The 27425-nt window shown below is 41.2% G+C and overlaps 1 protein-coding gene across 2 annotated transcripts; it reads right to left on the minus strand.

Annotated features, from left to right (window-relative positions):
- Nucleotides 1-7062: 7062 nt before the first annotated feature.
- On the minus strand, nt 7063-26369 carry slc20a1b (solute carrier family 20 member 1b). 2 transcript variants are annotated; one of them, XM_053645291.1, is made up of 11 exons: nt 25990-26369; nt 21269-22050; nt 20987-21127; nt 20788-20873; nt 20413-20509; nt 14993-15112; nt 13639-13863; nt 12831-13368; nt 12164-12349; nt 11427-11511; nt 7063-10146 (listed from the first exon to the last, which is right to left on the minus strand). In XM_053645291.1, exons 2-11 carry the CDS (start codon nt 21618-21620, stop codon nt 9991-9993), a joined length of 1986 nt encoding a protein of 661 aa, XP_053501266.1. In that variant the 5' UTR covers nt 21621-22050; nt 25990-26369; the 3' UTR covers nt 7063-9990. The 2 variants fall into 2 exon arrangements, with proteins under 2 accessions (XP_053501266.1, XP_053501265.1); XM_053645290.1 differs by having other exon boundaries at nt 25987-26365.
- Nucleotides 26370-27425: the final 1056 nt, after the last annotated feature.

A 27425-nucleotide genomic window follows, 5' to 3' on the forward strand; every position in this document is an offset into this window, starting at 1 on the left:
CTCACTTCAGTCAAGGAAACGCTTTGAAATGAGCTTCATAACTCTCTTTCTTTTTTCCAGATGAGACCAAGTCTGAAGCAGAATCAGAAGGTAATTAGTTACGAAGCTATATTTTAGCACCAGCACTGTTACAAGTGAGGAATAAAACTCTTTACAAGTGATTTACCAAGTGATTACATTTTTTTTATCCATTTATAGTTACGTTTAGTACACACACGTTGTTCCCTCACCACCCTGTCTTTTTCTTCTTAGAGTTAATAAGACTATTCAAAAAATGATGCGTTTTGTCATGTTACTGACAAACTGGAACTTCGTCTTATCCTGAAGACTTTCCTATGGCGGAAAACGTGCGGTTACAAAATACTAGCACTGGAGACTCCTTCCGTAAATGTTAAATAAACATCTCCTTACCGAGAACCTCGCCATATTTAAACCTTTTAGTATTAAGCCTAGATTACGTGACGCGTCACTATAGAAACGATGATAAGCGCGTGATAAATGTAAACAGAGCTGCTGTTACTGACAATGAATCGACACCTTCTGACCGATCAGAATCGGGCATTCAGCAGCGCTGTGGTGTACGGAGTTATATCATGCTGTTATAAGGATATTCACTTATTTAAATATTTCTTCATTGGCTTGCAGAGGAAAGAATGGCACATGACAACTGCTTTGGGAGTGAGTTACACCCTTTATCTCTTAATGTCTGAGAATTAATATAAAACAATAAGCCAGGGTATAATTACTCTTTTATTCCATTCTGTTGACTATAAGATAATAGATGATGCTGTGCATAATAATGGAGTGTATAATAGTTTGGGGTTTGTTTTTTTTACAGAGGCTGTAAGAGATCAACCTGAGCAGAAGTTTAACCCCACTGTTTCTTCAGCCAGTGAAGGTGAGACAGTGTGGAGTATAAACTCCCTCACAGCCACCAGATGGCGCTAAAACCAACAGATATGAACTTAACTCTTTTTTTTTTTTTTTTTTTACCAGAAAGCAAACAATGGAATTTCCGTGTGTTTTGGGGGTGCCCGTGTTCAGCATTGTATTTATGTGAGATTAGTGGTGGCTCATATGAAAGTAGACTCTCAGGGCTTTAAGTGTGTGCAGGAATTTTTTTAATTTATAAGTATTTATTTATTTATTTATTTAACTAGCCTATTAGGTTTAAATGTTATAATTGTATTGTGGTAGTTGTTATACATTGTTTTACTATCGAAAATGTTTTAGTCATGCTGTACGTTTTATCTCTGTACCAGTGTTACTGTGAAGAGGTGTGAATTGTTTGCCAAGCAGGGGGCTAACCAACCCCCCCACCCCCCCTCTCCCATCGTCCTGCTCAGCATCACTTAAACACACGATAGAGTCACGATACTCTACGCACAGAAACCCAACAGTGTCCCGACTAATCTTAAAACAGACTAGGGGTTGGTTGCACCAATAAGGATTAAATTAAGCAGTTTAAAGCTTAATCTAGGATTTGTTGATCTGGGCTTTATTTTAAATCGAGTTCTGTCGCACCACGTCATTTTAAACACGGATTAACAAATCGGGGATAATAATTCTAACCTGCGATTTAAACCTCCATTTACGATTCATTTTCTCCATCACGATGGATTCGCCATCGACAGACGACATCGCGGCAGTGCGTGCGGATTTCATGAACGTGGAAATATATGAATTCTCCAGTGTAACTAAACAGCAACCGATGTAAGGGATTGTGAACTTTAAACTTTGGATTAAAAAAAATAAATAAATTCAACGGAAGTTATTAACCGCTCATTCGCATGACCGATACAGGTTGAGAAAATGGAAAAATTCAAATGGAAAAAAAAGAAAGAAAGAAAGAATCCGAGTTTAAAGTGATGGAGCAACAAGATTATAGTTAATCCACGTTTAGTGTGAAATTAAATTGTGTGAGATTAACGTGATGGTTTAAATGTAAGCCTGCTTATTTTAAAACAAGGTTTAAAGTTTGGTGCAACAGCATTATTAGATTTATAATCTAGATTTAAGTTTAAACCTTAAATTGGTGCAACCCAGCTCTAGAAGTGATCAAATTATTTGTTTTATACTGATTGAAAACGTCCATGTCTAGCGTACTGCGAGAACGGGTTCAAGTTGATCAAAAGAGAGCTCTGAAGACTTTCCATGAACTCTTTTGTTTGGTGTATGAATGGGTGTGTGAGTGTGTATGTGATTGTGTGCCCTGCGATGGATTGGCACCCTGTCCAGGGTGTACCCCGCCTTGTACCGCATGCTCCCTGGGATAGGCTCCAGGTTCGCCGTGACCCTGAAAAGGATAAGCGGTATAGAAGATGGATGGATGTTTTGTTTTGTACCTTCTAGATTTCTGTAATGACCAGTGCTTCGTTTATTTTTTGTACAGAAATAACACGAGGCTCTGAGACTCAGAACACCACAGAGACGAAGACTGAAGGTAAGACATCTTAACAGTAATACCATCTACCGTAGATAACAGTATTATCAGCATGGGCATTCTGAAATATTGTCTTTTCTCTCAAAATACCAACGTATTACATCTGATCGCTTTAAAAAGGAGGAAATTAGTTTCTTCAGAATTGTAAAGTTTAGCTTTAAATGCCATTTTAATGCAGGGGTGTGATATAATGATAGCAAAAGCTTTTATTCAAAAGGAACACTTTATGGCGGAACGAATGGACGGATGTCTCTCTCGGCAAAAGACCTGCTTCAAATGGCATCATTAGACTTAATTAGGGATTCCCAAAGGGTTTTCGTCAGCCAAAACTCTTCAATCTAAATTACTCGCCTTATGTAAGCCTTGAGGTTTTTGGTAAGCTAATATTAAGTCAAACACTCTTGTAATAAATGACAAAACTTGTTACTTAAAGCAGGTTACTTTTCACAACCACCACAAATCCCCTGGTTGGGAATCTCTGACCTTAATAATCTCATCTCAAATTAGTCACATAGCAGTAAAAGTTCGCTTTTAGACTCAACAAACGGTTATGGATAGAAAACAATTAAGAGAGTCTGGTTCTCCAAGATGGCCGCCTCCATAACGTTCCAGTATTCATCTACATACAGAGTGACGTTTTGTTCATGCTTTTAGATTTACTCTAAGTCTGACTGTATCCTAAAGCACAAGTGAATCTGTGTGACATTAATAAAGAACATGAGGGTGAAATTTACAGAAAATATATATATTTTGTGACAGACTTCCAAACAGTGCAACACTACAGATGCTAACATCAGACACCAAACACGTCTTTGCTAATCGTTCACGTTTAGAGTGAGGAGACAGTTGTGTGGATTTGACTTTTAACTAGAATATATCTTTAATATCAGTCAGAACATGCCTCAGTCATGGGAAAAGTGCTTTAAATGTGTTAGTTGTGTGTGATGGGAGTGTAAATCAGGGTTTCATGTGACAGATGAAGGAACTGAAGCGAGAGCAGAAGTGCAAGCACTGAGTCTGGGTAAGTGCAGTGTGTTGTTTTTCTTTGGTAATAAAGTGTGTAAGAGATGTGAGATTTGTGTTACATACTAAAAACACGATTTTATTTCCTCAGACATGGCGGAAGAAGACAGTGACGAAGGTGAGAAAGTGACGTGTAGTAATTACTCACAGCCACCAGAGGGCGAAAGAGTGTAACTGAAACTTAAGATAAGCTTTAAAAAAAAAACTGATAAAACAGAAGGATTCAAACTTTCTAATGATATTTTCGCGGCATGTTTATATTGCAAAGCTTTATTTTATTTTATTTCATACATCTTATCTTAGAAGAAATAACTCAAATTAAATTATGGGGGAAAAAAAGTGTAGGTTTGTAAAGTAAAAGAAAGAAAGCATTGGATGCCATTAACATTTTTTTTTTACACCATCTTTGTAAAATAATGTGATTTTTTTATTATTATTGAGATAATTAAAGAAATTGAGCTGAGCACACAATGTTTTACGTTGGAAAAATCATTTTTAATATTGCGCCTCTTTTAGTACAAATTTAAAGATTTTTCATTAGTCTATTTTTTAAAATTATTATTAGACTATTATACTAATAATAAGACTAATAATACGACTATGATGATGATTAGACTTTGAAGAATCATCTTTAAAACGCTTTCTTTTTTTAAACCCAGCTTTCTCTCAGTGTAATTGTCACTAATCTCTAAGAAAGTGTGAAAATGGAGTGCGAGGTAATGGACAAAATGATGAAGATGATTATTTTACTCAGTAATAACATGTGATAATAATAATGTTACGTAGCTGACTTAGGAAGAAGGAACTTAGTTTTATCACGTCATCATTTCAAATAAACTGAAAAAGAAAAAAAAATTCACATTGTACATTATATAACCCTGTATTCCTTCTCATATATAACTCGATCAGTTTCATCAGCTCTTCATAAACTGTTAGGAGTTACAGGCGTAAACATGACCCTGATTTCTAATCAGTGCAAACGTGGATTTATCTGTTTACACACACCAGATTGATGGTTTCGTGAAATTGTTGACTGTGTTTCTGTTTTCAGAACGGTCTGACATCAAGCTGCTTAAACGTCTAGGTATGTACTGGGGGGGGGGGACATACCATTAAGACCGAGATGGAAAGTTAAATGGATAATATATTAGATAAAGATAAAGACCAGATGATGAAATTTCACCCAACATCCCAGTGAATCTCGAGTAATAGTCCAAGACTGATCCGGTTTGTTCTGACTTTTATTAGCACTTAAAATGTTCATGCTCAGTCCTGGTTCGACTTGTTTCAGACTGTAAATATGTCGATTTGTTTCCATGTTTATGTTTGATGTGAAGGAATCAAGCACGCGGGGGGTGTGCTGTTAGAGGAATATAATCAACAGCGCTATGGTGTCATGTGAAATCCCAGCGTTCCCCAGTGAGGAACTTGTTACCCCTCCGAAGTTGATTATTATTCTATAACAGCACAACTTGAAGTGCTTTATTCCTCTCATACCGCCGTGATTTCGGCAACGCTAAATTGTGCTACGTTTTATCCATTTATGGATACGTTTAAAGTTGTAGAACATCCACAAAACAACTTGGTGTCTTTCTGTATTTGTGTTACAGCAGCTATAAAATCTTGACGTTAACGAGACCAAAATTAAAAAGAAAAAACGGCTCATGCTATGTGGTTAGAACGTTCGCCTCACACCTCCAGGGTCGGGGGGTTCGATTCCCGCCGCTGCCCTGCGTGTGTGGAGTTTGCATGTTCTCCCCGTGCTGCAGGGGTTTCCTCGCACAGTCCAAAGACATGCATGGTAGGCTGATTGGCGTGTCCAAAGAGTCCGTAGTGTATGAATGGGTGTGTGATTGTACCCTGCGATGGATTGGCACCCTGTCCAGGGTGTACCCCGCCTTGTGCCCCGTGCACTCTGGGATAGGCTCCAGGTTCACCGCGACCCTGTACGATAAGTGGTATAGAAGATGGATGGATCTTCACAACCTTAAAATGTTTTTGTGCTCATTGAGAGCTCCAGGGCAAAAAAACAAAACAAACCCCTGCCTTGTCTGATCTAGAACATTTAGTTTGAAGGGAAAATTCTGCGTTCTACTGTTAGTTGAAGTTATATATCAAAACTTAAATCAAGGAAAAACAACTATCCTTTAAGGTCCCATTATTTAAACATCCAAAAGCAGTTACACATTGTCAGAGATTTTATTTTAAGCACACAGACAGTGCTTTTATTGGCTCGGCGGTTTGGGTTGAGACCGTCGGAGAAGCTGTTTGTTGGTTTTATTGGGCCGCAGCGTCAGACTGCAGTGCCGCTGCTGCGAATGTGGGCCAGAAATCGAGGCCAGAGCTCTCCCTGAGCCGCAGCGACACCACACCGCCCCGCTCGCCTTGATTTATATCTCCTGCATGGTCCTGGTTTATTTTGGGACTGAAGATGCATTGTTACAGCATCAGCGAGGAGGAACAGAGCGAGCGAGGGGCCGCTGCGTCGAATCAGTCATCTCATCCCTGACTGCTAAATTTATTAAGCTGTAGGTTCACAGTTAGCCCCAAGTCTGATGTTCTGTATTAATAATGAAATTTATTCACAGCAGGTGACACCAGCGTGGCCGAGGAATAAGAGGAGCACGTTTACGCCTCGTGTACCTGCTGAAGAACCGCAGGGGCAACCTATTATACCTAATAAAGAAATGGTACTCATAACTACAGCCTCACGGTCTGGTCTGTGGTGTATTAATTAGAAACATTTGAAATTTAAGTACTTAAAAGATGTAGCAGTACCGTATATATTTTGTTGTTTCATTATAAACTACGTTACAGATAAATATTTACCAACAGTAACATTCTCTTGTTGAATCCGTATAAAATTCTGATCTCTTAAGCCTGAGCCGAAATCCCAAATGCTCTGACCCGGGCGTCTAGCCGTCACAATTCGACCCTTGTCGGAGTCACTCAGATCCTTACACTTGCCCATTATTCCTGCTTCCATCCCATCAACTTGAAGAACTGACTGTTCACGTACCGCCTAATAACTAAATATATCCCACCCCTCGACAGGTGCCATTGTAACGCGATAATCAATGTTATTCACGTCACCCGTCAGTGGTTTTAATGTTATGGCTGATCGGTGTACAGTATTACAATTCATTAGAAATACGATCCATATTTTAATAATTCATTCATTCAGAGCACTTCCAACACCAAGTGACACAGGAGTCACTACATCAGGTGACTAAAATCCAGTAAATGTGCATTTTCTTCACTTTCGCGTACATAAATGTTATCACGTTTGAACAGCATGTGAAAAGCCAGCCCTAATAGACAGCCGCTGATATTAATCTAACTGTAAGCCTGTATTTCAACAGTAGAACCAGTTTTCGGTCTTCAGGTAGAAAATTTAGGATTGAAAAGCTCCAATGCCTCCAGTAAATAAATATCATGGTACATATTCACTTAAAACGTGCCTGATAATTAAACAGCCGGATTATAAATAGGTCTATATAAGGAAAGGTCTTGGGGTAAGTGACTTCACATTCACCTTTTCAAATTACAGGCAAAAGAAGCAGGCAGAAATATCAATAAAGTCAACGAGGCAAATGTCCCCCAAAAAAACTTGTTTATTTTCCCCCTCCCCAATCTCATTTTTTTGTGTGTGTGTGTCAATGACAAAAAGAGTATATGTTTACAATATTACACACCAATAGTTTCTTTGGTACCTAAAAAAAATAAAAAATTAATTTAAAAAGAAATCAGATTAAGGCAACTACAGCAAATCTAAAAAGGTCAAAACGAACAGCAGCGAAATCGCCACTCGCTCACTAACGCAGGATTTACAGCAGTAACTGCACAGCCACCATCAATCCAACAGGGGGTGCTAATAACAGCAATAATAATAATAATAATAATAAGGAAAAACTCCAGCTGGAGCTCCTTGTTTCATCAGAATGCCTAAACACCCCTGTTTAAAAGAAAAAAACCACACCAAAAATGTCAAACATCTCGTTGATTAGCATGTTGCGAACTTCAGCATGCTAATCACTTTGTGTGGCGTGACTATTCCTTTAAAAAGCAGCTTCTCATAACTAATCCTGGCCTGCTGTATACACACACACACACACACACACACAACTTTAGCAAAGAACAGCAGTCATCTGATTTCTAAAAAGGTTTAAACATTCAAGCTGAAGCTTAGCAGGATTAGCATGTGATGCTAACAAGAAGCGCTGCACCGCCTGATTGGATGCTATCAAGTTTTACAGGAGAATGTTAATGTCGTGTTTGCAGCATGAATAATAATAATAATAAAAAAAAAGAAAAAGAAGTTGAACTATTTCCATGTTTTACTTTCGATGAGTGTTTACACACTGGTCCTGAAACTACCATCACCAAGTGTTAACCAAAATCCTGATTAACAGGAAACGCCCCTTTTTCCTCTCGGTCTCATTTACATAAATAGTTATGACTAGAGCAGAGCCAAAAACACTTCAATGGAATTTAAATATTCATTTAAAGTCGACGTTTCAGTACTGCTGCTAGTTTTATTGTGTGTTTCGTGCGAGAGTCTGAATCCGAGCAATCCTGAGGGGTAGAAATGAATATCGCTGGTTAATCAAAGCAAACTATGTCATGGAATAAGGCGGGGCTAATTTCACCTTCTGTTTAATACTACGTAAAGATGATATCCCTCGCATCGCCTCAGCTCTAGTTACGACATCGACGCGATGCCTCACGGCTAGCGTGTGTTCCGTGGTCCCGCATTCATTCTGAGCGATATCGGTATGAAATAAAATGAAGTGTACGTCAGAGTCTCCCTCTGCACGTCGAGGTCATTCTGAAAAGTCTGCTTTAAATCAGACCGGTCATGTGCGACGCCTCTGGCAGCCTGGTTACACTTCATCAGCGCTCCACGAGAGCGCCGCACGGCAACACGAAGCGCTCAACAACCATACGGAGACTGGAAACGTTTGGAGGACGTTTCATTAATCTGACCAGACGGAGAGAGGGCTTACTCGCACACGCTGCTCTGTTTCGGAGTTTCACAGAGTTTAAATATAATAAAACCTTCAAGCTAGACGGGGCGTAACGGTCTCATTTACTTCGGTGGAATTAATTAGGAATCTGATCACGATGTGGTATTTTAGAAAGCACACTTTTTCCTCATTTTCCTTCACGTGACTACTGTTGACTGATTTTCTATCTTCTTCCTCCCCACCGCAAAGCCCGGCTCAGATCGCTACTTCCGTTTCGAGATCCGAACTGATCCAACAGCTTTCGCAATTATTTCATCACCTAACAGATTGTATTGAAAGGTGGGACGATGTAAAGAAAAATAATAATAATAATAATCACGTAAATTCCAGTGAAACAGTAATGCGACGTTTAAACATCAACGTGGACAAGATGTTTTTACATTTTACAAAAGAAACTACTCCAACGTCCAATCCTTTCATCTCTGCTGCAAAGTAACAGATAAAATCCGATCTGTGATGGGACAGTACAGATGACGTAATTTAGTGCAAGACGGATATTATATTACAAGCTCATATTTTCCAGCACTGTATTATTTTTCGAATGGAAAAAAGGAAAAAGGGGGCCGGGGGGAGATCAGTGCATTTCTAGATCCAACGTATGAGAATCGATTAAGTAAACCGGAGGAATGAGGAAAAAAAATATATATATGTATATCTACACGAGTCGGCATTTGGCTGAAAACCAACAATGACTCTGAAACTTAAAAAAAAAAACAACAATTTTTTCAAAAATTATCATAACGCTCGGTATGGGTGATTCGTCGTACGTGAAATGTTAGCGAGGGACGTGTCAGGACCTGCACGAGCACTTCTCACAGATACTCGACAGATCATTATAAGGAATGGAAAGAAAATCCAAACAGACCGGTGACCTCGTTTACATCTAAATACTGCTCTATTCAGAGCGCTGTCTCAGGGAATGATTCGTGACGAGGTGTGAGAGGAAGGCTAATAATACTGCACTGCAATTTGTTCTTTTTCACCCCCCACCATCAACTGGAGGAGAATTTTTTTTAATAGTTATATATGTACATAATTACATTTTCTTAAAAAAAATTCTTTTGGTCACCTATTTACAAAAAAAAACAAATAAAAAAACGAGTATGTATGTATACATGGCAACAATTCATCTATTTAGAAAATGAAAAAGGAAATGAAAAAATATGAAGAAAATATTTCCCCCCCCCCCATGCTCCCTTGGCATGTGAACCCTGGTAGGCATGTGTGCACGCGTACACACACGCACGCACACACACACACACACACACACAGAGAGAGAGCGCATGGATGAATTGTCAACGCATGCCGCAAGCTAAGAAACACAAGCCTTAGTTAGAAAAAACGAAACTAAATGATATTCCTCAGCCCCATTAAAGATGGAAATTGGAGCTATGAGTTTAGCGAGGCGGTGAGAGAAGGTAGGACAGCCAGCTCTCTTGCGTTCTTAGCTGCGAACGGCGGAAGCTACACTACAGCAGGCTCTGAGGGTCGGAGGCTTTATAAAATGACGTAGGTGAAGAGAGCCATGATGGCGGCGCTGATGAGACCGGAGATGGGCACGGTCACGAACCAGGCCATGAAGATGTTGCGGAAAAGACGCCAATCCACAGCTTTCCGGGAACGCAACCAACCCACGGCTACCACAGAACCCACCTGAGAGAGAGGGGGAGAGAGAGAGAGAGAGAGAGAGAGAGAGAGAGAGAGAGAGGTAATTAGACTCAATATAAGGTTCAAATACATCCTGTGGCTATTTTTTGGTCAAATGAGATTATCCAAACGTCCTTCAGTCTGATTTTTAGATTTATCCAATCTAATGTAACAAATCCAAGCTTTTTTTTTTTTTAATAGACAGTAGACTAAAAGCAATATTTATTCCATGGTTATCATCCGAATTGTAACTATGGTACAGATCTGATAGACAAAAATGAAAATAAATTAATTTTAAAAAAACAAAGATATAAATAAATAAATAGTAGATCAGATATTGAAGGAAGAAAAAAAAAAAAAAACCCTGAATATTTACATGTACACTAATATTAGCAGTGTGATTTTTGTGGAAAATCTGCAGCTTAGCCATGTATTTCCCCACTGTTTTTAAGCTCAGACGCCTAGTCCTTCTTCTTAGTAATTCATATGACTGACATCATCTTCAAACACACTTCAAAACAGGAAGGAAGCTATTGAAGAAAAACCCATTTCAGACGTCCGACCTTGACCCTTTTGGGATCGATTCCAACATTGAATCGGTTCATCTAATTCCATATAAACCCTACAAACGTTCAACAACTCATTTCGGAGATGGCGCTCTAATGAGAATCTCACGGTGCATCGGATCTAGATCGATATCGGATGAGCCTGAAGGTACCTGTACCGGAAAATGAAAAACGTGGTATCGTGCCATCTCTACCATAGACACAAGTAAACTTCCATTTAAAACACAAGTAGTCCCTTCACCTCCAGTAATATTAAAATCGGAGGTGAAGAAGGACTGGTGCAACCTTATCCTTCGCGCGTCACCATGTGAATGACTCGTGCTTTTATTATACTGCGTAGTGGTCTATTTGTATAAACCTGAATTAAATCGAAACACCACATCACAAGCAGCGGCTTAATCTGCTTTGGTGTGTGAACAAAAAAAAATACTTTTTAAAATAGAAAGGGCGTTGTATATTAGTTATAAGAAAAGATAAGAAAATGTAAACGACAAAATAGGTGTTATAGGAAGGTTTTCTACAGACGGCACTACCACAAAGCTGACTGGGTGAAACACACACACTTCCAGTGTGCACCCTGTAGTTATCCTCCCACACTGCAGTCTGGACTTCTCCACCCCATTCAAATGGACCTGTGCCATTGGCCTGCTTTGCATCAGGTCATGTTTGCATAGTGTGTGTGTGTGTGTGTGTGTATACACACGCGTCTCACTCGCTCACCTTGCAGTGGGTGGTGGAGATGGGCAGGCCGATGTTGGAGGCGACGACCACAGTGACTGCTGAAGCCAGCTCGATGCTGAACCCGCTGTAATGACAACAAGACTGAGCTCAGAACAGCACAGAGTGGAGTAAAAACACTACTAGTGGGGAGACGTTCACCACGTCACCGTGTCACGATAATCACTGAAAAGTGCATTAGGAGAGGGGAAAAAAAAAAAGAGCAGACCGTTCAGAATGTAACAAAGCGCAGAAAAGAAGTAAATAACGAGACCAAAAAAAAAATAGGAGTGTGAAAGAATAAAGATAAGCATGAAAATTAAAACAAGGAAGGGGAAAAAAACAAGGAAGAAAGAAAGGGGAGCAGAAAAATGTGTTTATAAAAAAATAAAGAGCAAAAAATAAATTAAGAAAGAAAAAAAAGGATAGAAATAGAAAGAAAAAAAAGGATAGAAATAGAAAGAGGGGGGAAAGAAAAAAGAAAATAGCACAGAAAGCTAGAAGGAAAAAAAGTCTAAAGAAAAAAAAAAATTTCACCAGAAACAAAAAGCAGGAAAGAAAAAGAAAGCAAGCAAAAAAGAAAACAGGGCAAAATTTAAAGAACTGTAGCAGCTAAAAGCAGTAGTGTGTAAATGATCAACAGTACACAGAAGTACACACACACACACACACACACACACACACACACACACACACACACACACACACACACACACACACACACACACACACACACACACCTGGAGGGGGTGATTGGAGTGAGGTCTTTGCCCATGGTCTGGATGACTCTGCGGCCCCAAACCCACAGCCCGATGCAGATGCCCACTCCGCCATACAGCAGCAGCCAGAGAGGGGTCGGCGCAGTGGACTCCACAGAACCACTCTGATAAACCAGCCACAGCGCCACCAACGGACCGATAGCATTACTGCACGAGGAGAGAGAGAGAACAGGTTTAAGTACATGATCCTGAAGGAAGGTTTTCAGTGCAAACACGCGGGTATTTCTTGACCATCCTGATGACATTATGAGACTGGAACACAATTAAAAACACTTTTGTTTACAGTGGAAAACATGAGCTTGAGCAACAAGAAAAAGTGTATAAATTAAAATAAATAATAAATAAATAAAAACTAACTCAAAGTTCACCATTTTACTAAAAAATAAGTTTCAATGAAGTGCGACATCAAACGTTTTACACAAAGTGAAAGCACCGGGTCCCATTTAATTTTCATTTTCACGATCAACTAAATTTTTTTAGGAATTACACAACTGCCTAAGAAGAACGATGAGTCACTCATGCTGTTGTACGACTCCAAACAATCAAAAAAACAAAACCGACCAGATAAATCCGGAAAAAAGAGAAATGCTGATTTGCATTCAGCACGTTAGACCCGAGGCTCTCATACCTGACATCATTTCCACCGTGAGCGAAGGAGCCAAAGCAGGCGGTGAGAATCTGCAGGAACTGGAACAGTGTGGAAACTTCCGGTTTATCCGCGTCGGCCCTGTCCTCCTCTATGGAGCTGCTGTTGCTTCCTCGGTCCTCCTCGGGCATCTCCAGGTTCACTTCTCCGTCTCCGAGGCCGTCTTCGGGGGTGCCGTGCTCGGCCACGGCGTTGCAGTAGCTTGTGTAGCTGTCCATGCGGACCCTCTTGCGCTCCAGCACCTTGTCTCCGTCCACAGATGCGCGGAAATCAGAGTCTCGGGGCTTGAACTCGCCGTGGAGGCCGATGATGGCCATGGTGTAGGAGGTGTAGCTGTTGTTGCGGCGGATGGGCCGGTCTCCGCCCTCGCCCATGCAGTCGCCCACTTTGGCCAGGTGCAGCTTGTGCAGCAGGTCCTTGTAGAGACCCGAGTCTTTGTGGACAGTGTGGTACTGACTGTAGCCGTTGCTGGGGGCGTGGGTGGGGCCGTTGCTGAATTGAACGTGCACTGATTTGGGTGCTAGAAAGAAAAAAGGAAAAAGACTAAATATTAGTTCTGTCTGTTTATTTTAAAGCCAGATTTAGATCATTTAACCCTAATAAAATAATTTGGTACATTAAAGATCAAACTGTACGACAGCACTCTGACCCAATCGCACATCACTCCCTTTTATTGTCAGGTCATCTGTATTTCGAATACAGCCCTCTACTTTATGTTGGCAGACTTAGGCCTGTAAAATCCAATTATTTGTACGGATTTTATCGTCGTGTCCCCTTCCTCAAAACTCACCGCTCCCGTTGCCGATTTCGCCCTCTTTAGGTTCGGCGTCGTCCGAGTCTCCGATGTCAAAGGTGACCCTGCGTTCTTCACAAGGAGCTGGCATTGGAGGTGCGCTGGGGGACGGGGTAGGCGTGGTCTCCAGAGGAACAGATTTGAGGATGGGACCGTGCGTCTCCGTCATCTCCCTCTTCTCCATTAGGGGGCTCTCTGAGGGGCTGGAAGACTTGAGCTCACCTACAGAGAGGAGGAAAGAGGGAAAGATGATCACACATTCCTGATCAAACACGCAGAGATTCACACACACACACACACACTTTATTTTTATTCCCCCTACGGACTTCTTAAGCCAAACTCCCTCCATTATATAGAAGTAGGAAACGTGCACAGAAAACTGCACACTGTTCCCAATTCCTCCTGTATTTGTCAGTCCATTCATTAGTATTAACCAATTAGATAATTTTTCCGCATTTTGTTTTATTACTAAAGTTAAGATCAGACTTTACCAAGGAGTATTACACTAATGTAGGTATTAAAACTAAACAGATTTTAAAATAGCCCTTCGTCCTTTGTGTTAGACTCTAATCCTGTGCTGGAATCCGTTCTCGAGTCAGTGTTTGCTTGTCGTGTTGCTTTAACCGATAATCAAGGCCGGTCAAACAGGCTGACGTTAACTCCAGTCGAACATCCCAGAGGCGCATGATCGACGTGGTCAAACGGTTTAACGCGCCGCTTTAGCCTGCAGACACGTCAACGGCGAAGAACGGTTACTCTAATCCACTAGGCAAAGACCAATTACTGGATGACTCTGACCCAGTGACATCGCTGACCCGGTCCTTACGCAAGCTGTCCAACAGAACGGCAGAGCAACAATAGTGTTTTCAACATCCTAAAGCAATAGCTCTAGGGTTTTCAGAGCTTACGTGATTGAAAAGGATACGTCAGTGGCCGGTTAAGTCACGTGAACACGTCCAGACAGCCAGAGGCCACGTCAGTGCGGATCGGAAACGCGTTAAATAATTTAAAATCATTGAAGTGATTAAGAGTTTATCAAGAACGGTTTAATCATAAAACACATCATGCAACAGCATACACAACAGCAACGTGGTAATATTTGGCTCAAGTAGGACAAAGGTTATGTCTATGGTGAGAACACTCAAGTTAATAAATAAGCGAGTTCTACAATTACGGAATTAAAAAAAATGGCCTGTAATGCTTGTAAATGCTGCTCGGCCTCGATTATTCTGTAGTCAAGAAAACCGTGTGGGCTGGAATAATTAACACCTCGTATTCTAGTTTGAAGCAAACTACGTCGTCACCACCACCGAATACAATCTTCAGAGAAATATCTCGCAACTTTACTCACGTTCGATCTTCTTCTTGAGGAAGGGGCAAACGGCAAACCAGACGATGAGTCCAATGAGGATGGCACATCCGAGAGAGATGAGAAGGGCTCCCCACCAGGGCAGTTTATCAAATCCCAGCACTGCACGTCCAGCGTCAGTGGAAGAGAGAGAGAGAGAGGGGACAGAAGAAAGGGACAAGGGGGAAATGGACAGAGAGAGACGAAAGGTGGTTTTGAGACAAAAAGGCAGCACGTGCTACCGGAACAGATTTCTCAAAAGGTATCATTCAAGGGTGGGATTTAATTATATAATCCTGACTGTTAGTACCAGGGAACAAGCAAAAAAAACAAAAACAAAAACCACACACAATTGGGGGCGGGGTAGGGGGTCAGGGTGAGTAACGGAAGGACAGGGACATATTTAGGAATCCGATGACACCGGTGCCATTATTAATTTTTTATTTTTTTTTTTAAAAACAGAAGACGATTAAAAACTAGATAGCGAGTTCAAATTACTGTAAAAGCCACCAGCGTCATCTGCAACCCGGCGGCAAAAATGTCAGTTAGGTATGAAGTGCAAGCATCTGTCTGGCTCGTGCAACCACCAAGGAGACGGCCAAACACGAACATCAGCAAAATTCCACAGTGGCACACCGCTGTTAAAAAGATCTACACCGAGGACGTCTTGCTAAAAACGCTTCTGCAGGGTTACAGCTCACCATGCGTCTCCTGATCAGGACAGAAAGTAAGACTAGATCGGCAGAGATACCCAAATGTCATACTCGGGGATGAACGCCGAATTAAAAAGGAACCGGTACAGGCAGGTTAAAAGACCAATGCTAATGTTAGAGATTGCAACTGCATCTTCGATTGAGGCTTTTATCAGTATAAAAAGCACCTGCTACCTGAATATTTATTTAATTTTTAAATAAATGAAAGCGTCCCCACTATTTGAGCCAAGTCACTTCGGTGCCAAGACTGCAGAAAACAAACGTGACCAGCATACTGCGATACTCAGAAGACGAACACTGGCACAGAAGGAGCCTGTTAGACTAAACTCTGCAGTGTGGGGACTAAAAAAAATAAAATTATAATGATAAAATAAAAAGGCAGCAAAAGGTATGGTCAGAAAGGGAAAGGAAAAAAAAAAAATTCAGAATGAAAGAGGACAAGCGGGGAGGGGTGGAGAGGTGAACGCGTGTGGAAATGTTCTAGACGAGACCGGTTGAAGCGAGCCTGTGGCTCCCGCCTCCCTGCGCTGACTCACGTGCTCCTGGAGCACGCTGCTGCGACGTGCTCCACTTACACCAGGCGAAGAGAAAGGACTGCCTGTGGGGGGTGGTGTTTATTTATTTATTTTTTTAGGGTAAAGGTAGAATGCCTCTCTTTTTCTTTCTTTCTTTCTTTCTTTCTTAGCCAGGCATGACTCATTGCCTCATGGAAAATTCTTAACAGGTGTGTGAGAACGGTGGGAGGAGGGCGGGACGGCATCAGCTGACCAAAAATAAATATTATAAGCTAAAATTTGAGACTTTGGGAACGAGGGCCATTTGTTTTCTCTGGGGGTGGGGGGGTAATGTTTAGAGTGTACTGGGGGAAAATAAATTTATAAAAAAAAAAAAAAAAAAAAAGAAGAAGTAGAAAAAAAAGGAAAACAACAACAAGAAGGTATGTACGGTCATCACATGAGAACGAGCTATTACAAAAACAAGAGACGCCTCAACGCCACAACCACACTGTGGGATAAAGTGCAGCTCGACTTAAATACCACTTTCACAAACTAAAAATCCCCAAATAAACCACGGCTTCTATTACACAATAACAAGAGCTGCTTTCAGAGACGCTGGAGCGCCACTCTTTATTGCCGTGACTGTCTGATGACTATTTATTATTCAGTCGGGAGAAAGGGATGGTCATTTTAGCTTTGTGGGAAGGTATAATCTTGTATAAAAGTGTTTGTTGTGTTACAGAAGATGTATTTACTATAAAACCAGGCGTGGACATTTATTTTTTTAAAAAGATAAGCAAATCTTATCTAGAAGTCTATTACACAGTAGGCATTTCTCTATGGGTTTATCAACAGGAAGTTGTAAATCTCGTCAAGCAAAACAATTTAAAATCCGACCATCCCATGGTTCCTCGTTAAATCGGAAGAAACGTTCCATAAGAGATAAAAAGAGATCTAACAAGGTTTCAGAGTCATGCCTGTTTTAAGTCCATTTCACATTGATGACCGTTTATAACCAGTCATATCGGAATGGAAAACACGTGAAATCTGACGAGATGGGGGTTTTTCTTTTTTTCAAAACAGGGTTTTGGAGTGAAGCGAGTCATTTTGTAATGTACCTTCTGGATATTTCATTGTAAATGTTGAGATTGAAAGGAATGCTGCTCTACTTGTCAAACATCAGAAGCCACAAGAACTTCCCAACACATAGCTGTACTCTATTCTCTTAACGTTAAAAATTGTGAAATCTACCACTTATGTAATTATCGCTGAGCAATGGGACAACGTGAGGAGGGGTTCCCTTTCGAGTCCGGTTCCTCTCGAGGTTTCTTCCTCATATCGCCTCAGGGAGCTTTCCCTCGCCACCATCCCATCTGGCTTCCTCATTAGGGACAGATTTAAAATCCATCCTGAATGTATACATTTCTGTAAAGCTGCTTCGGGACCATGTCCACTGTTAAAAGCGCTATACAAATAAAACTGAATTGAACTGAACATAATATCATCGAGAAACTTCAGACATATATTTTTTATTTTAAATAAACTACTAAAACTGACTGGAAGCCGTGCATTCGATGTTAAAACGTTGTACTGAAACCCTGTATGGCAAGGACTATTCCCCTCAACTTCGTAAGCTTTAGAAGGTGTTCCTTCTTTGACAAAAGGACCCATGTGTATTACCCATAATGCCTTGTTAAACGCGACAAGAAGAACGGCAGCAAGTGGAGTCGTTTTACAAATAAACCGTGCGATCAAATGACCTGTAAATTTAGCTACGTCGCAGCTGGAAGTCATGTGAGAGGCAATTTGGAAACTACAAGACATTACATACAATGTAGAAGACACAGGACACTAATCAGCCGATTAAATTCAGAGAACAAAGAGTAACTTTTCTGTGTGACTCTTAAGCAAGCCTTATAACCCCCCCCCCCCCCCTTTATGATTCCTTGGTAACCATGGAATCATGTTGGCTTTTAATTTGTACTGCAGTTCCCAAGGTTATACAAGTTAAATATTACGTTGTGCAATACTGCATCTTGTACGGTTTTATAATTGCCTTGCCAGTCATCTAGAACACGGTCACCAGATTAGGTGACACTAAACCATTCTAACTGAACACGAGGTCAGTCACCTCTTTTCAGTTTACTTTACAGTCCCAGGTCACGCTGATGTTACACGGGCGAAGTATGAAAGCTAAATGTTTTCTCAAAAGGCTAGCGGTCGAGTGAAATCCAAGAGGGCTCTCACAAACGAAAACATGCAAACAGGTCGAGTCAGGCTGTGAGCGAACGAGCCAGGTTACCATATTCACGTGAAGCACAAACAAGCTGAAGAGCCACGTGAGCCGCCCAGACTCGATTCGTGGCCCTCTACGGGATCGTTTACGATTTTGCATAACAAAAGAAAGGATGGTGCGCGTGGGGAGAACTTTCCATGCAGAACTATGGCTGTCGAATCCGGGCTTGCAGGGCTGAGGGGGTTATTTCAGTTAGGATTCCCATCAAATTTACCAACAGCAGTGAGGCAGATTCCAGCAGGGGCTTTATAACAGTGAACGAGTTTTAAAATAAAAGCCAGGAGTGGGCGGAATGTGTTGAGAAACGAGACGAGGAAGTGATTTCCCTTTACTACCGACTGCATTTTTATAAGCTTGAACTAGACGACCACTTCAAGCTCACCGACGGCAGTGAAACGACGACTCATGGCGTGCAGCATGCCTCATAAGCAGCTGCTGCTCTCCTAACCATGTCATTTGCATTAAGCTTCGAGAACATTCCTCATTCCTCAGCCTGCAGGGCCTTGACACAACACATTAGAGTGGTGGAAACGATGGCAGGGCTTTTAAGTCTTAGCAAGCCATGGGATGTGTTTTGTACATATCTCGTGTTTGTGTTCGGTCTGTTGAATTTAGATGAAAAGCCTGTATAGTGGAACGGATGTGGCAGTCGTTTAGCGCCTAAAGGAATCAGGTGTGTCCCCTTTGCTCCTTATTAAAGCTCATGTTCCCTATAAAACTCAGGCTCAACCCTAATCTAGCCAATGCTTTGATGCGTAATTTGATTTTTTTTTTTATTTATAAAATTGCACCAAACTTGAGTCCAGGCTGAACCCAAATAAACTGCGCCTAGAGGGCATGTTCTCATGAAGGAAGGTATATTGCTCCTGAAGCGAACCCAGAAGCAGAGGACATGTTGAAGTTGGCAAAACTCGGACAAAGCTCAGGAGCTAATCTGGTTCCATTACAGGAGACTACACGGGTCGAGACCAGAGCAGGAATCCTTGTCCAACTGTATGTATGTGTGTGTAATATATATATGTATATTTGTGTGTGTGTGTGTGTGAGGGGGGGACTAACTGTCTAGTTAAAATGAGATGAAATTAGAGAGATCACAAAGCAAGAGGACGTGTCCAGGACTGACACTTTTTTTTTTAAACCAGTCCGTCTTCAGTCTTCTCATTTCAAACCGCATCACATCAAATGTACATGCGTTTGAAAGATTTTGATTGGTCGTCCTCTTCTTTTAGATGTTAAGCTCCGACACAGTGACCTGCTTCGACTAGCTTTTCCTCAACAAATATTAATTCATTCTCATTTAACATACAAAAGACTTTCTATATCCTTGTGCAGGCTGACTGATTTAAATCAGAGAGCGTGTGTGTGTGAGAGAAGTTGGGCCTGGTGGTGTACGTGCGTATGATGCACCTTCCTGTGCCCAATAAGTGTGCATACACGGTATGCACTCCTATCTGTGTATCTTGTCATACTCTGGCCTGTAGCCATCATATACGGCCCAGGCCAGCTGATTTCTTGCATTGTTGATCCCTGCAGGTAGAAGAAAACAAAAAGGAGCAAAAAAAAAAAGTGCTCATTTAATAAGATTTCCAAAAAATGTCATGCATAAAAAAGTATGCACAGCAAAAAAAGAAAGGGAAGCTACTATGGTGAAGATTCAGTTCGATGGACGACAAGTGTACTCCATTGATTTTTTTTCTTTCCTCTGTGTTCAAAAAGGACAGAAATCCTGATACAGAGATGAGGAATGAAAAAAAAAAAAAGAAAAAAAAAAAAACAGAAAGACAGCAAGATCATGTCCATCAAGCTTCCCCCGGTTAATGATCTTAACGACGTACACGTATAATGTTGCGTCACTGCCTGTTAGTCCTCGAGTTTAGTCATAAAGAAAGATGGATGTGACAGGAGAATGATACTCACTCGGTGCGCCTGTAAACATGATGGAGAACAGGTTGATTCCCATAGTGACAGCATAGAAGACAGGCAACGCCCTGAGTCCGTTGGGAACCGGATCCTTCTACAAACACGAAAACAACGAGAGAGAAAGAGAGAGAGAGAGAGAGAATAAAATCACTCGCACTTAATACAAAGTGCAGCCTTATCTGTATAATCGCACATAATCAGCCGGCTTCAGACGCAAGCGTCAGTACAACCTGCACAAAAAGAAGAAGAAAGAGACGTCCGTTTGGTCTAGGACGTGCTCGCCGTGGCGCCTCGCCTTGGACATTACATTAATTCAACCTTCGACACGACTCGCACAGGGAGAGCGAGCGGGGAGAGGTTTCCGGTTCTTACCTTCTGCAAGATAAACATGCGGACAAAGTAGAAGAGAACAGCAGACATCAAGCCAGAGAGGAGCGGGGAGAGGAACCAAGACGCAACTGTAAGAAAGGAGGAAAAAAAAAAAGAAAAAAAGAACAGAACATGAATATAGGGCAGAGTACAGTTAATCAGAGAAATAAAGTAGTGGGTGTTCTGATTTAGACGGACTCACCGATTCGCAGAAGCTCAAGCCATCGGACTCCCTGTTGGCCTTTCGCCACCAGTGAATAGCCGATAGTAGCTCCCACGATGCAGTGCGTCCCAGAAATGGGCAGTTTGAGGAAAGAAGCCACCAACTGCCACACAGCAGAGCCTGGAGATTTAAAGAAAAAGAGGGGAAAAAAGTCATACCGTTGAAAAAGCATCATTGTAAAATATGCAAGATATGTTTTTGGGTTTGTTTTTTTTTTTTTTGCTCAACCAGATATCAACATTTAACAAGCAGGCCACTTACCAAACATAGCGCTGACCGAGCCGGCCATGAGAACGTGCTCCGAGCCGTTGTACATGTTCACATCGATGATCCCTTTCCGTATCGTCTCGCTGACTTTGGCTCCAAGTAGCACCGATCCCAGGGTCTCGAACACGGTAGCAAGGATGCACGCGACCCTCAGGGTGACCACGCCGGAGCCCACGGCCGTGCCGAACGAGTTGGCGACGTCGTTAGCGCCCACGGAAAAGGCCAAGATGAAGGCTATGATGAAACCGACGATCAGGAGCCACAAGTAGTCGGTTAGCGGGCCCTGCGCGGCTAGCGCCACGACGGTGCTCATCAGTGTTACCGTAGCTAACGTTGTCGACACCATCGTGTGCAATAGCTTTTCGATTCTTCTCTTTCAAGTTTAAAACAGCGTCACAATCTTACAGGGTAAATAACAAAATAAACTGAATAATAGAGGCCCTTGTTTTAATAAGCAGCAAGCTAGAATTGTTTAAATAACTGAGGTACTAGTGTTTCTAAAGATTTTTTTTTTCGTGTTTGTTTTTTCGGATATTCCCCAAACCGCCCTCTGCTAATACAGCAATTTAGAGCAAATCCAGACACTAGTGAGAGAATCTGCACTGCTGCAAGTTGTAAACTGGTGCGTAACGCCGAGGGAGAGGGTGGCGTGAGGGGGCTATTGCTATCCTCTGAATATACTAGTGCTGCTACAATGCGTTTTAGTTTGGCCGATTAGGCAGACGGAACGGACATCCATTGTGCAACGGACAGGAGGGATGAATGGAAGCTCATTCCTGAAAAAGAAAGAAAGAGGAGAAAAAACAATCAGGGAATGCTTCCCAGTGTTACATAACAGTTTACAGATTTTAAAAAAAAAAGCCATGCAGTGCTTATTAATACTAGTGATCAATGCATCAGTGTCATGTGTACTTGACATGTGATTATGATGGCGTACACAGCTATTATTAACGATCTTGAACAAACATCACAAAAACAGAGGATACATGTTTACTCTCATTCTGCAGTTTTCATGCACTACTTCCTCCTGTCGTACGCAGGACAAACTCGACGTGATAAATTGTCTCATCAGACACCACAACACGGCGTTACTGCGAAAAACACGGCGTTTCACTGCGATAACGTTCCCGCGCTTCTACTTTTCAGTGATCAGCTCTGTTACAGTATTCCTGCAACAGCCTTAGACACTTTACAGAAGTCATCATCATCATCACAACCTCCTGAGTGGCCCGTAGATACGCAGCGTCAGGGTTCGTGTTCTGCGGATAAAGCATGTCCCATTTAACGAGGCAGGATATCGATCTGGACGGTTTCTTCTAAAGTAAAACATCCTGGACAATTTTGGAGTTCAGATTCAGATCATGATCCTCCCTTCCTTACCGAGGAAAACGAATGAAGAACGAACGTGAAAGTTTGAAACATACACTCAAAAGTAGCTTGGGCACCCAGAACAAGCAGATATCGTGTCCAGACTATTCGCTTTTATTTTATTTATTTACAGTTGACTTGGCAGCCCAACAAACAACAATGACGGCAAACGAGAACAAACAAAAAGAAACCTACACTTTACATTTGTTTCATTTTAATGCACATCGAAACTGTGGACTAGAAACTTCGCTAAAAAGCGGATAAAGAACAAATACGTTTCCCTTAACCTGTATTAAATCACTCAACTAGCTAACGTTATTATACAAAATGCTACCGAGCACGAATCTGCCTCGTCAGTGAGCTAGCTAATGAAGTTACGATACGTCATGTCTTACGATGATTTGAATCATTTCAGCACGTCAAATTGTAATAAAAGTTAAAACCAAGCTTGGTAATCGGTCATCGCCTGCCTATTTCAGGATGTGCTGAATTTCTTTCACTGGTGCAACCGACGCAAGAGGTCAAGTATTCCTTGCCTCACCCAGACGCGACCAGTCAAAAAGCAGCAAATGGCAGCTCAGATTTCAACCAGCAAGTCCCTGAGCTAGAAATCTCTAGAAATAACTCCTAGCAGACAAATGAATAGAAAAGAAGTCTGAAGGATAAAAGAAAATGAAAAGAAAAAAAAAAAAAAGCCTTTACACAACGCCAGGATACATGGAGTTAAAAGTGATTATGAGCATTTAGAGCCTACTCACGCCTGCTTCCTACACCGTTCAACAATAAAACTTTTCATTCCCGACCGGTACTCGAAAACAACCTCTAGTTTATTCGGGATATTTTAAAAACCGCTTTCGTCTGAATCCAGCCATAACAGACAGAGTGTAGACTAAGCAAGGGCTTAGACACATGGCAAACATGCGTCATGACCGCAACGGACCCGAAGTAAAGTCTCTGGTTTGGCCTGGAAGACGCAGGTAATGTCCGTGTGGGCGGAGATCAGACTCGGACACAGACTCGCCATATGCCGCGAGAGCGAGAGAGAGAGAGAGAGAGAGAGCGCGAGCGAGACACGTTTTTCCACAACACATGGATTTCTCGCCATGCAACGCCCCGTGTTTACTTCTACTAAGAAATAACGTGTAAAACTTTGTCCTGTAGTGTAGTTCAGCTGGAAAATTAACAAGGTGAAAACGTGACACTACGACACGCTTAAAAACTCTTTTCTAAACGGTATTCAAATCCATGGAATTTAAGAAACAGGAATCACCAGCAGTGTTGCTGAAAAAGAAAAGATCTGAATAAAACTGGCACTTTAAGCGCAGGTATCAGTGGTGGTTCTAAACCTTGACAATATCCGACACTCGCATTTTATCGCCATGTTCACCATGTCATTCCATCACCCAGACCCCAGAGCTCCCTTTTTAATTAACACATTTGAGATTAAACACATGCAGCCGAAAGCCTGACAAAGACAAAAGACACTCGACGACCCAGCCCATATCTATAAACAAAAACAAACAAAATCAATAAAGAAGCTACAGGACAAAATGAAAAGCTGTCAAAGTACATCTATAAAGCAAAATAAAAAAAGAGAGAGAGAGACAAGACAGGATGTTTTATGTGAGGTTTTAAATGGTGTATGATTAACTTGTGCCTGGTCTATTGACACTAAGAACTTGATCCTAATTCATAATGCTAGCAATTAAGGGTTCAGTTAAAATGGCCAGAAATTTCACCCAAGCTTTACAGGATGGGTTTCTGGATGAAACCTTGGACCTGGAGAACCCCGTGTCCTTTATATTGGGATCGGGACTGGGAAGGAACCACCAGTAGGTCTAGACTTATATTCGTGATTATACATGGACTCATCTGTGAAACTGATCAGTCCTTAAAATCACAAGCCTACAAAAAGGTTTAAATCCATGGGAATAAACATGACCTAAATTCTAAGATACAATCATGAACTTGAGACACTGCTAGGAAATCCCATTCCTAGAGGTTATGCATCGCAACAACTGAAACGTTATCACTACATTGCAGCCTAACAGGGTGGAGGTGGTCTCAGTCGTTGCTATATTTATTTCTCAAATGATAAAAGCTGCAGCTCAATACTGGCTAACAGCCATGTCCTCCTGTTCCCTTCCGCTTAATGCAAGCTGGTCGGCTAATGCAGCTGACGTCACCAACCGCCCACCCCACCTTCTTCTGCTTTTTTTTTAATTCCCCATTTACTATTTCTAAAAGATAACATTTTTAATTGTCACTTATATGGATAAGGAAAGCAAGCAGCAGCATACATGACACCATGTCGACGCTCGATAATCCAGATTATAATAGCTGTTTACTACAGAGCTAACTGCGGCTAATTTACGGCGCACGAGACCGGCTCAGTACTAACGCCATTCTTTTAACAACGGCTAGTTTGGCTTTTAAACATCTAATTTCCTTTTCCTCTCCACTGGAAAAACCATTTAAAGTAACTTCTAATCGTATTAGGGTAATATGGACATCGTTTCTGCAGTGTTCGGCTCGTTATCTTTTAAGCGCACAATGAATCGGTGATGGGAATTCCAGCCCCTTTTTCATCGAGTCGGATCAATTGAATCATCCAACCCGAAAGAATCGACTCGTTAATCTAAAAGATGCAATGCGTTCGCCAACAGTGGTACCAGTTACTTGCCTGATAGATTTTTTTTGTTTGAGCATATCGATGAGCGTGTGTGCTCGTATGGTATTTGTTTTGAAAACAACTTGCTGGATATGTTCGCGATGTTCACCTACGAGAGTCGGCTCAAAGTGTCGACTCGTTCGCGACCATACGTCGAAACAATGACTTGGTAGCTCAGACTTGCACCTTAATTCCTGACGTTTTGGTACGAATAGCAGATAAATAACATTTTCCCCGTAGGAAATCGCATTGTTAAAGATTAAAACGCAATATTTTAATAATTTAAACGATTTAAAAAAGATATCTACTTTGATGTTATTTATATAAGACGGGACCGGCATTCACTTTCTACACGTGTGACATTGACTCCCGCTAAAAGGAAACAATTTGGAACAGACAGACTCACCTCGAAACACACCGTCGCACAAACTGCGACATAATAAATTAAAAATATATATTATTAACATCACCAAATTAATGTCATGTCAATGAACCAAGACACGTTTGAGTTTTCTACAAGTACGTAGGCGCGGTTAGCTAGTCCGGATTAGCCTAGCTCGCGCCAAGAACAACCCATTTAAAAATCATTCAGTATCACGAATTAAATCTAAATACTATTTCGGTTGAAGTAGACAAAACAATAACATATCATTTTAGACAAAATGGATCTTACCACGTTAAAAGACTGATGATCGTAAGCTTCTCTTCTTTTTCCCCTTCCTGCAAACAGCGCGCGCGCCTAACGTTTAGTGTGCGCGCGCTACGGATTTCAAAATTAAGCAAATAAATTTAAAAACTACACGGAATAAATTCGGCTTCACGCCTATAACCCAAAGTCGGAAATACAAAAATAAACTCTATACCGATCAATTACTTTTAAACTGCTGAAATCAGTCTAAAATTTAAACAAAAAAAAATTCCGATTTAATAGGAAGACCGCTCAGCTGTGTTCTTATAAGGTCTCTCTTCCACGCGCTTCACGAAGGCGGAAGTCTTTCTTTCCTTTGACTGATGTCACGCTCACGCCTGAAAACCCGCCCCATTTTCCTAATATGGAGAAGAAGAAAAAACCCGCAGCCGCACTGGACTAAACTGGTTCCAAACTAGCTAAGCTCCGAAATGCTCTACGCAGTTATCTCTAAATACTTCGAATTACTTTGTCTTTAATTGTACTTTTTAAATCCAGAATGTATTTAATTATATTATTTCATCCCACAAAATAATCTATCTATCTATCTATCTATCTATCTATCTATCACTGTAATCCTTTTCAAACCTAGCACACTTGGGGAAGTGATGTGAAGTTATTGATATTTCATATAATTCATATTCAATTTCCCCACAAATTCAGGGAATAATTTATCATTTATACACTTTTTAAATAGATGACGCACATGCTTTTATTGAAATACCCAGAAATACCTTAGAAATACTGAGGACCAGTTATTAATGATTATGTTTTTCACCCAAAAATACTGTTAAACTCTAAACCGAGTCACAGTTGATCTTTCCTGTACCAGCATTTTTCTGTGCCACTCAGCCTTTCCATCAGGATACGTGTTCTTCCTACATCAGCTGTAATACTAAAGCTGGTTTACTACAAACCAATACAAAAAAAAGAAACACCTCATGAAGGACCACAGTGTCTCTGAGAAGCACTGTTAAACTATAAGCCGAGTCACAGGATGGTTGATCCCTCCTGTACACACGGTCCAGTCCAGTTTCCGGTCAGCCAAGAGACGCCAGACTTTGTCCCTCCCTTTCGACCTTCCTATCCATGCACATGCTCTCCCCACATCGGCTGGTCTGCTAAAACCTCGCCATCAGTTTCTCCATGTTAAAGCAAAAATAGCCCCAGACAGTACACATTAGTAACTCTGAATAGCTTCAGACTACACAGTAGAATTTATAAGTAACACTCTCAGTAAACAGTTTCGCTCACTTACAAACATAATCTCACAAGAATGCTTTTTTTATATATTGTCTGTCTCAATCTCTGTCTCAAACTCATTATTGAAAACAACCATTACGAAAATGATCCATTGTTTTTTGGCACAAAAGGAAACCACTCTTTGTAAACCATGGTCATTTAGTGGTTACTATAGTCTGACT

The sequence above is a fragment of the Ictalurus furcatus genome, chromosome 16, assembly GCF_023375685.1.
Source record: "Ictalurus furcatus strain D&B chromosome 16, Billie_1.0, whole genome shotgun sequence".
Classification (NCBI taxonomy): Eukaryota; Metazoa; Chordata; class Actinopteri; order Siluriformes; family Ictaluridae; genus Ictalurus; species Ictalurus furcatus.

Excerpts from the sequence above, each read along its gene's own strand:
- slc20a1b (XM_053645291.1), bottom strand. The coding sequence starts at position 21,620 with ATGGTGTCGACAACGTTAGCTACGGTAACACTGATGAGCACCGTCGTG. Across the intron at positions 21,128-21,268 it reads CTCGGTCAGCGCTATGTTTG|GCTCTGCTGTGTGGCAGTTG; the intron begins GTAAGTGGCCTG and ends TTAAATCTCCAG. Across the intron at positions 10,147-11,426 it reads TCTCCACCACCCACTGCAAG|GTGGGTTCTGTGGTAGCCGT; the intron begins GTGAGCGAGTGA and ends CCTCTCTCTCAG.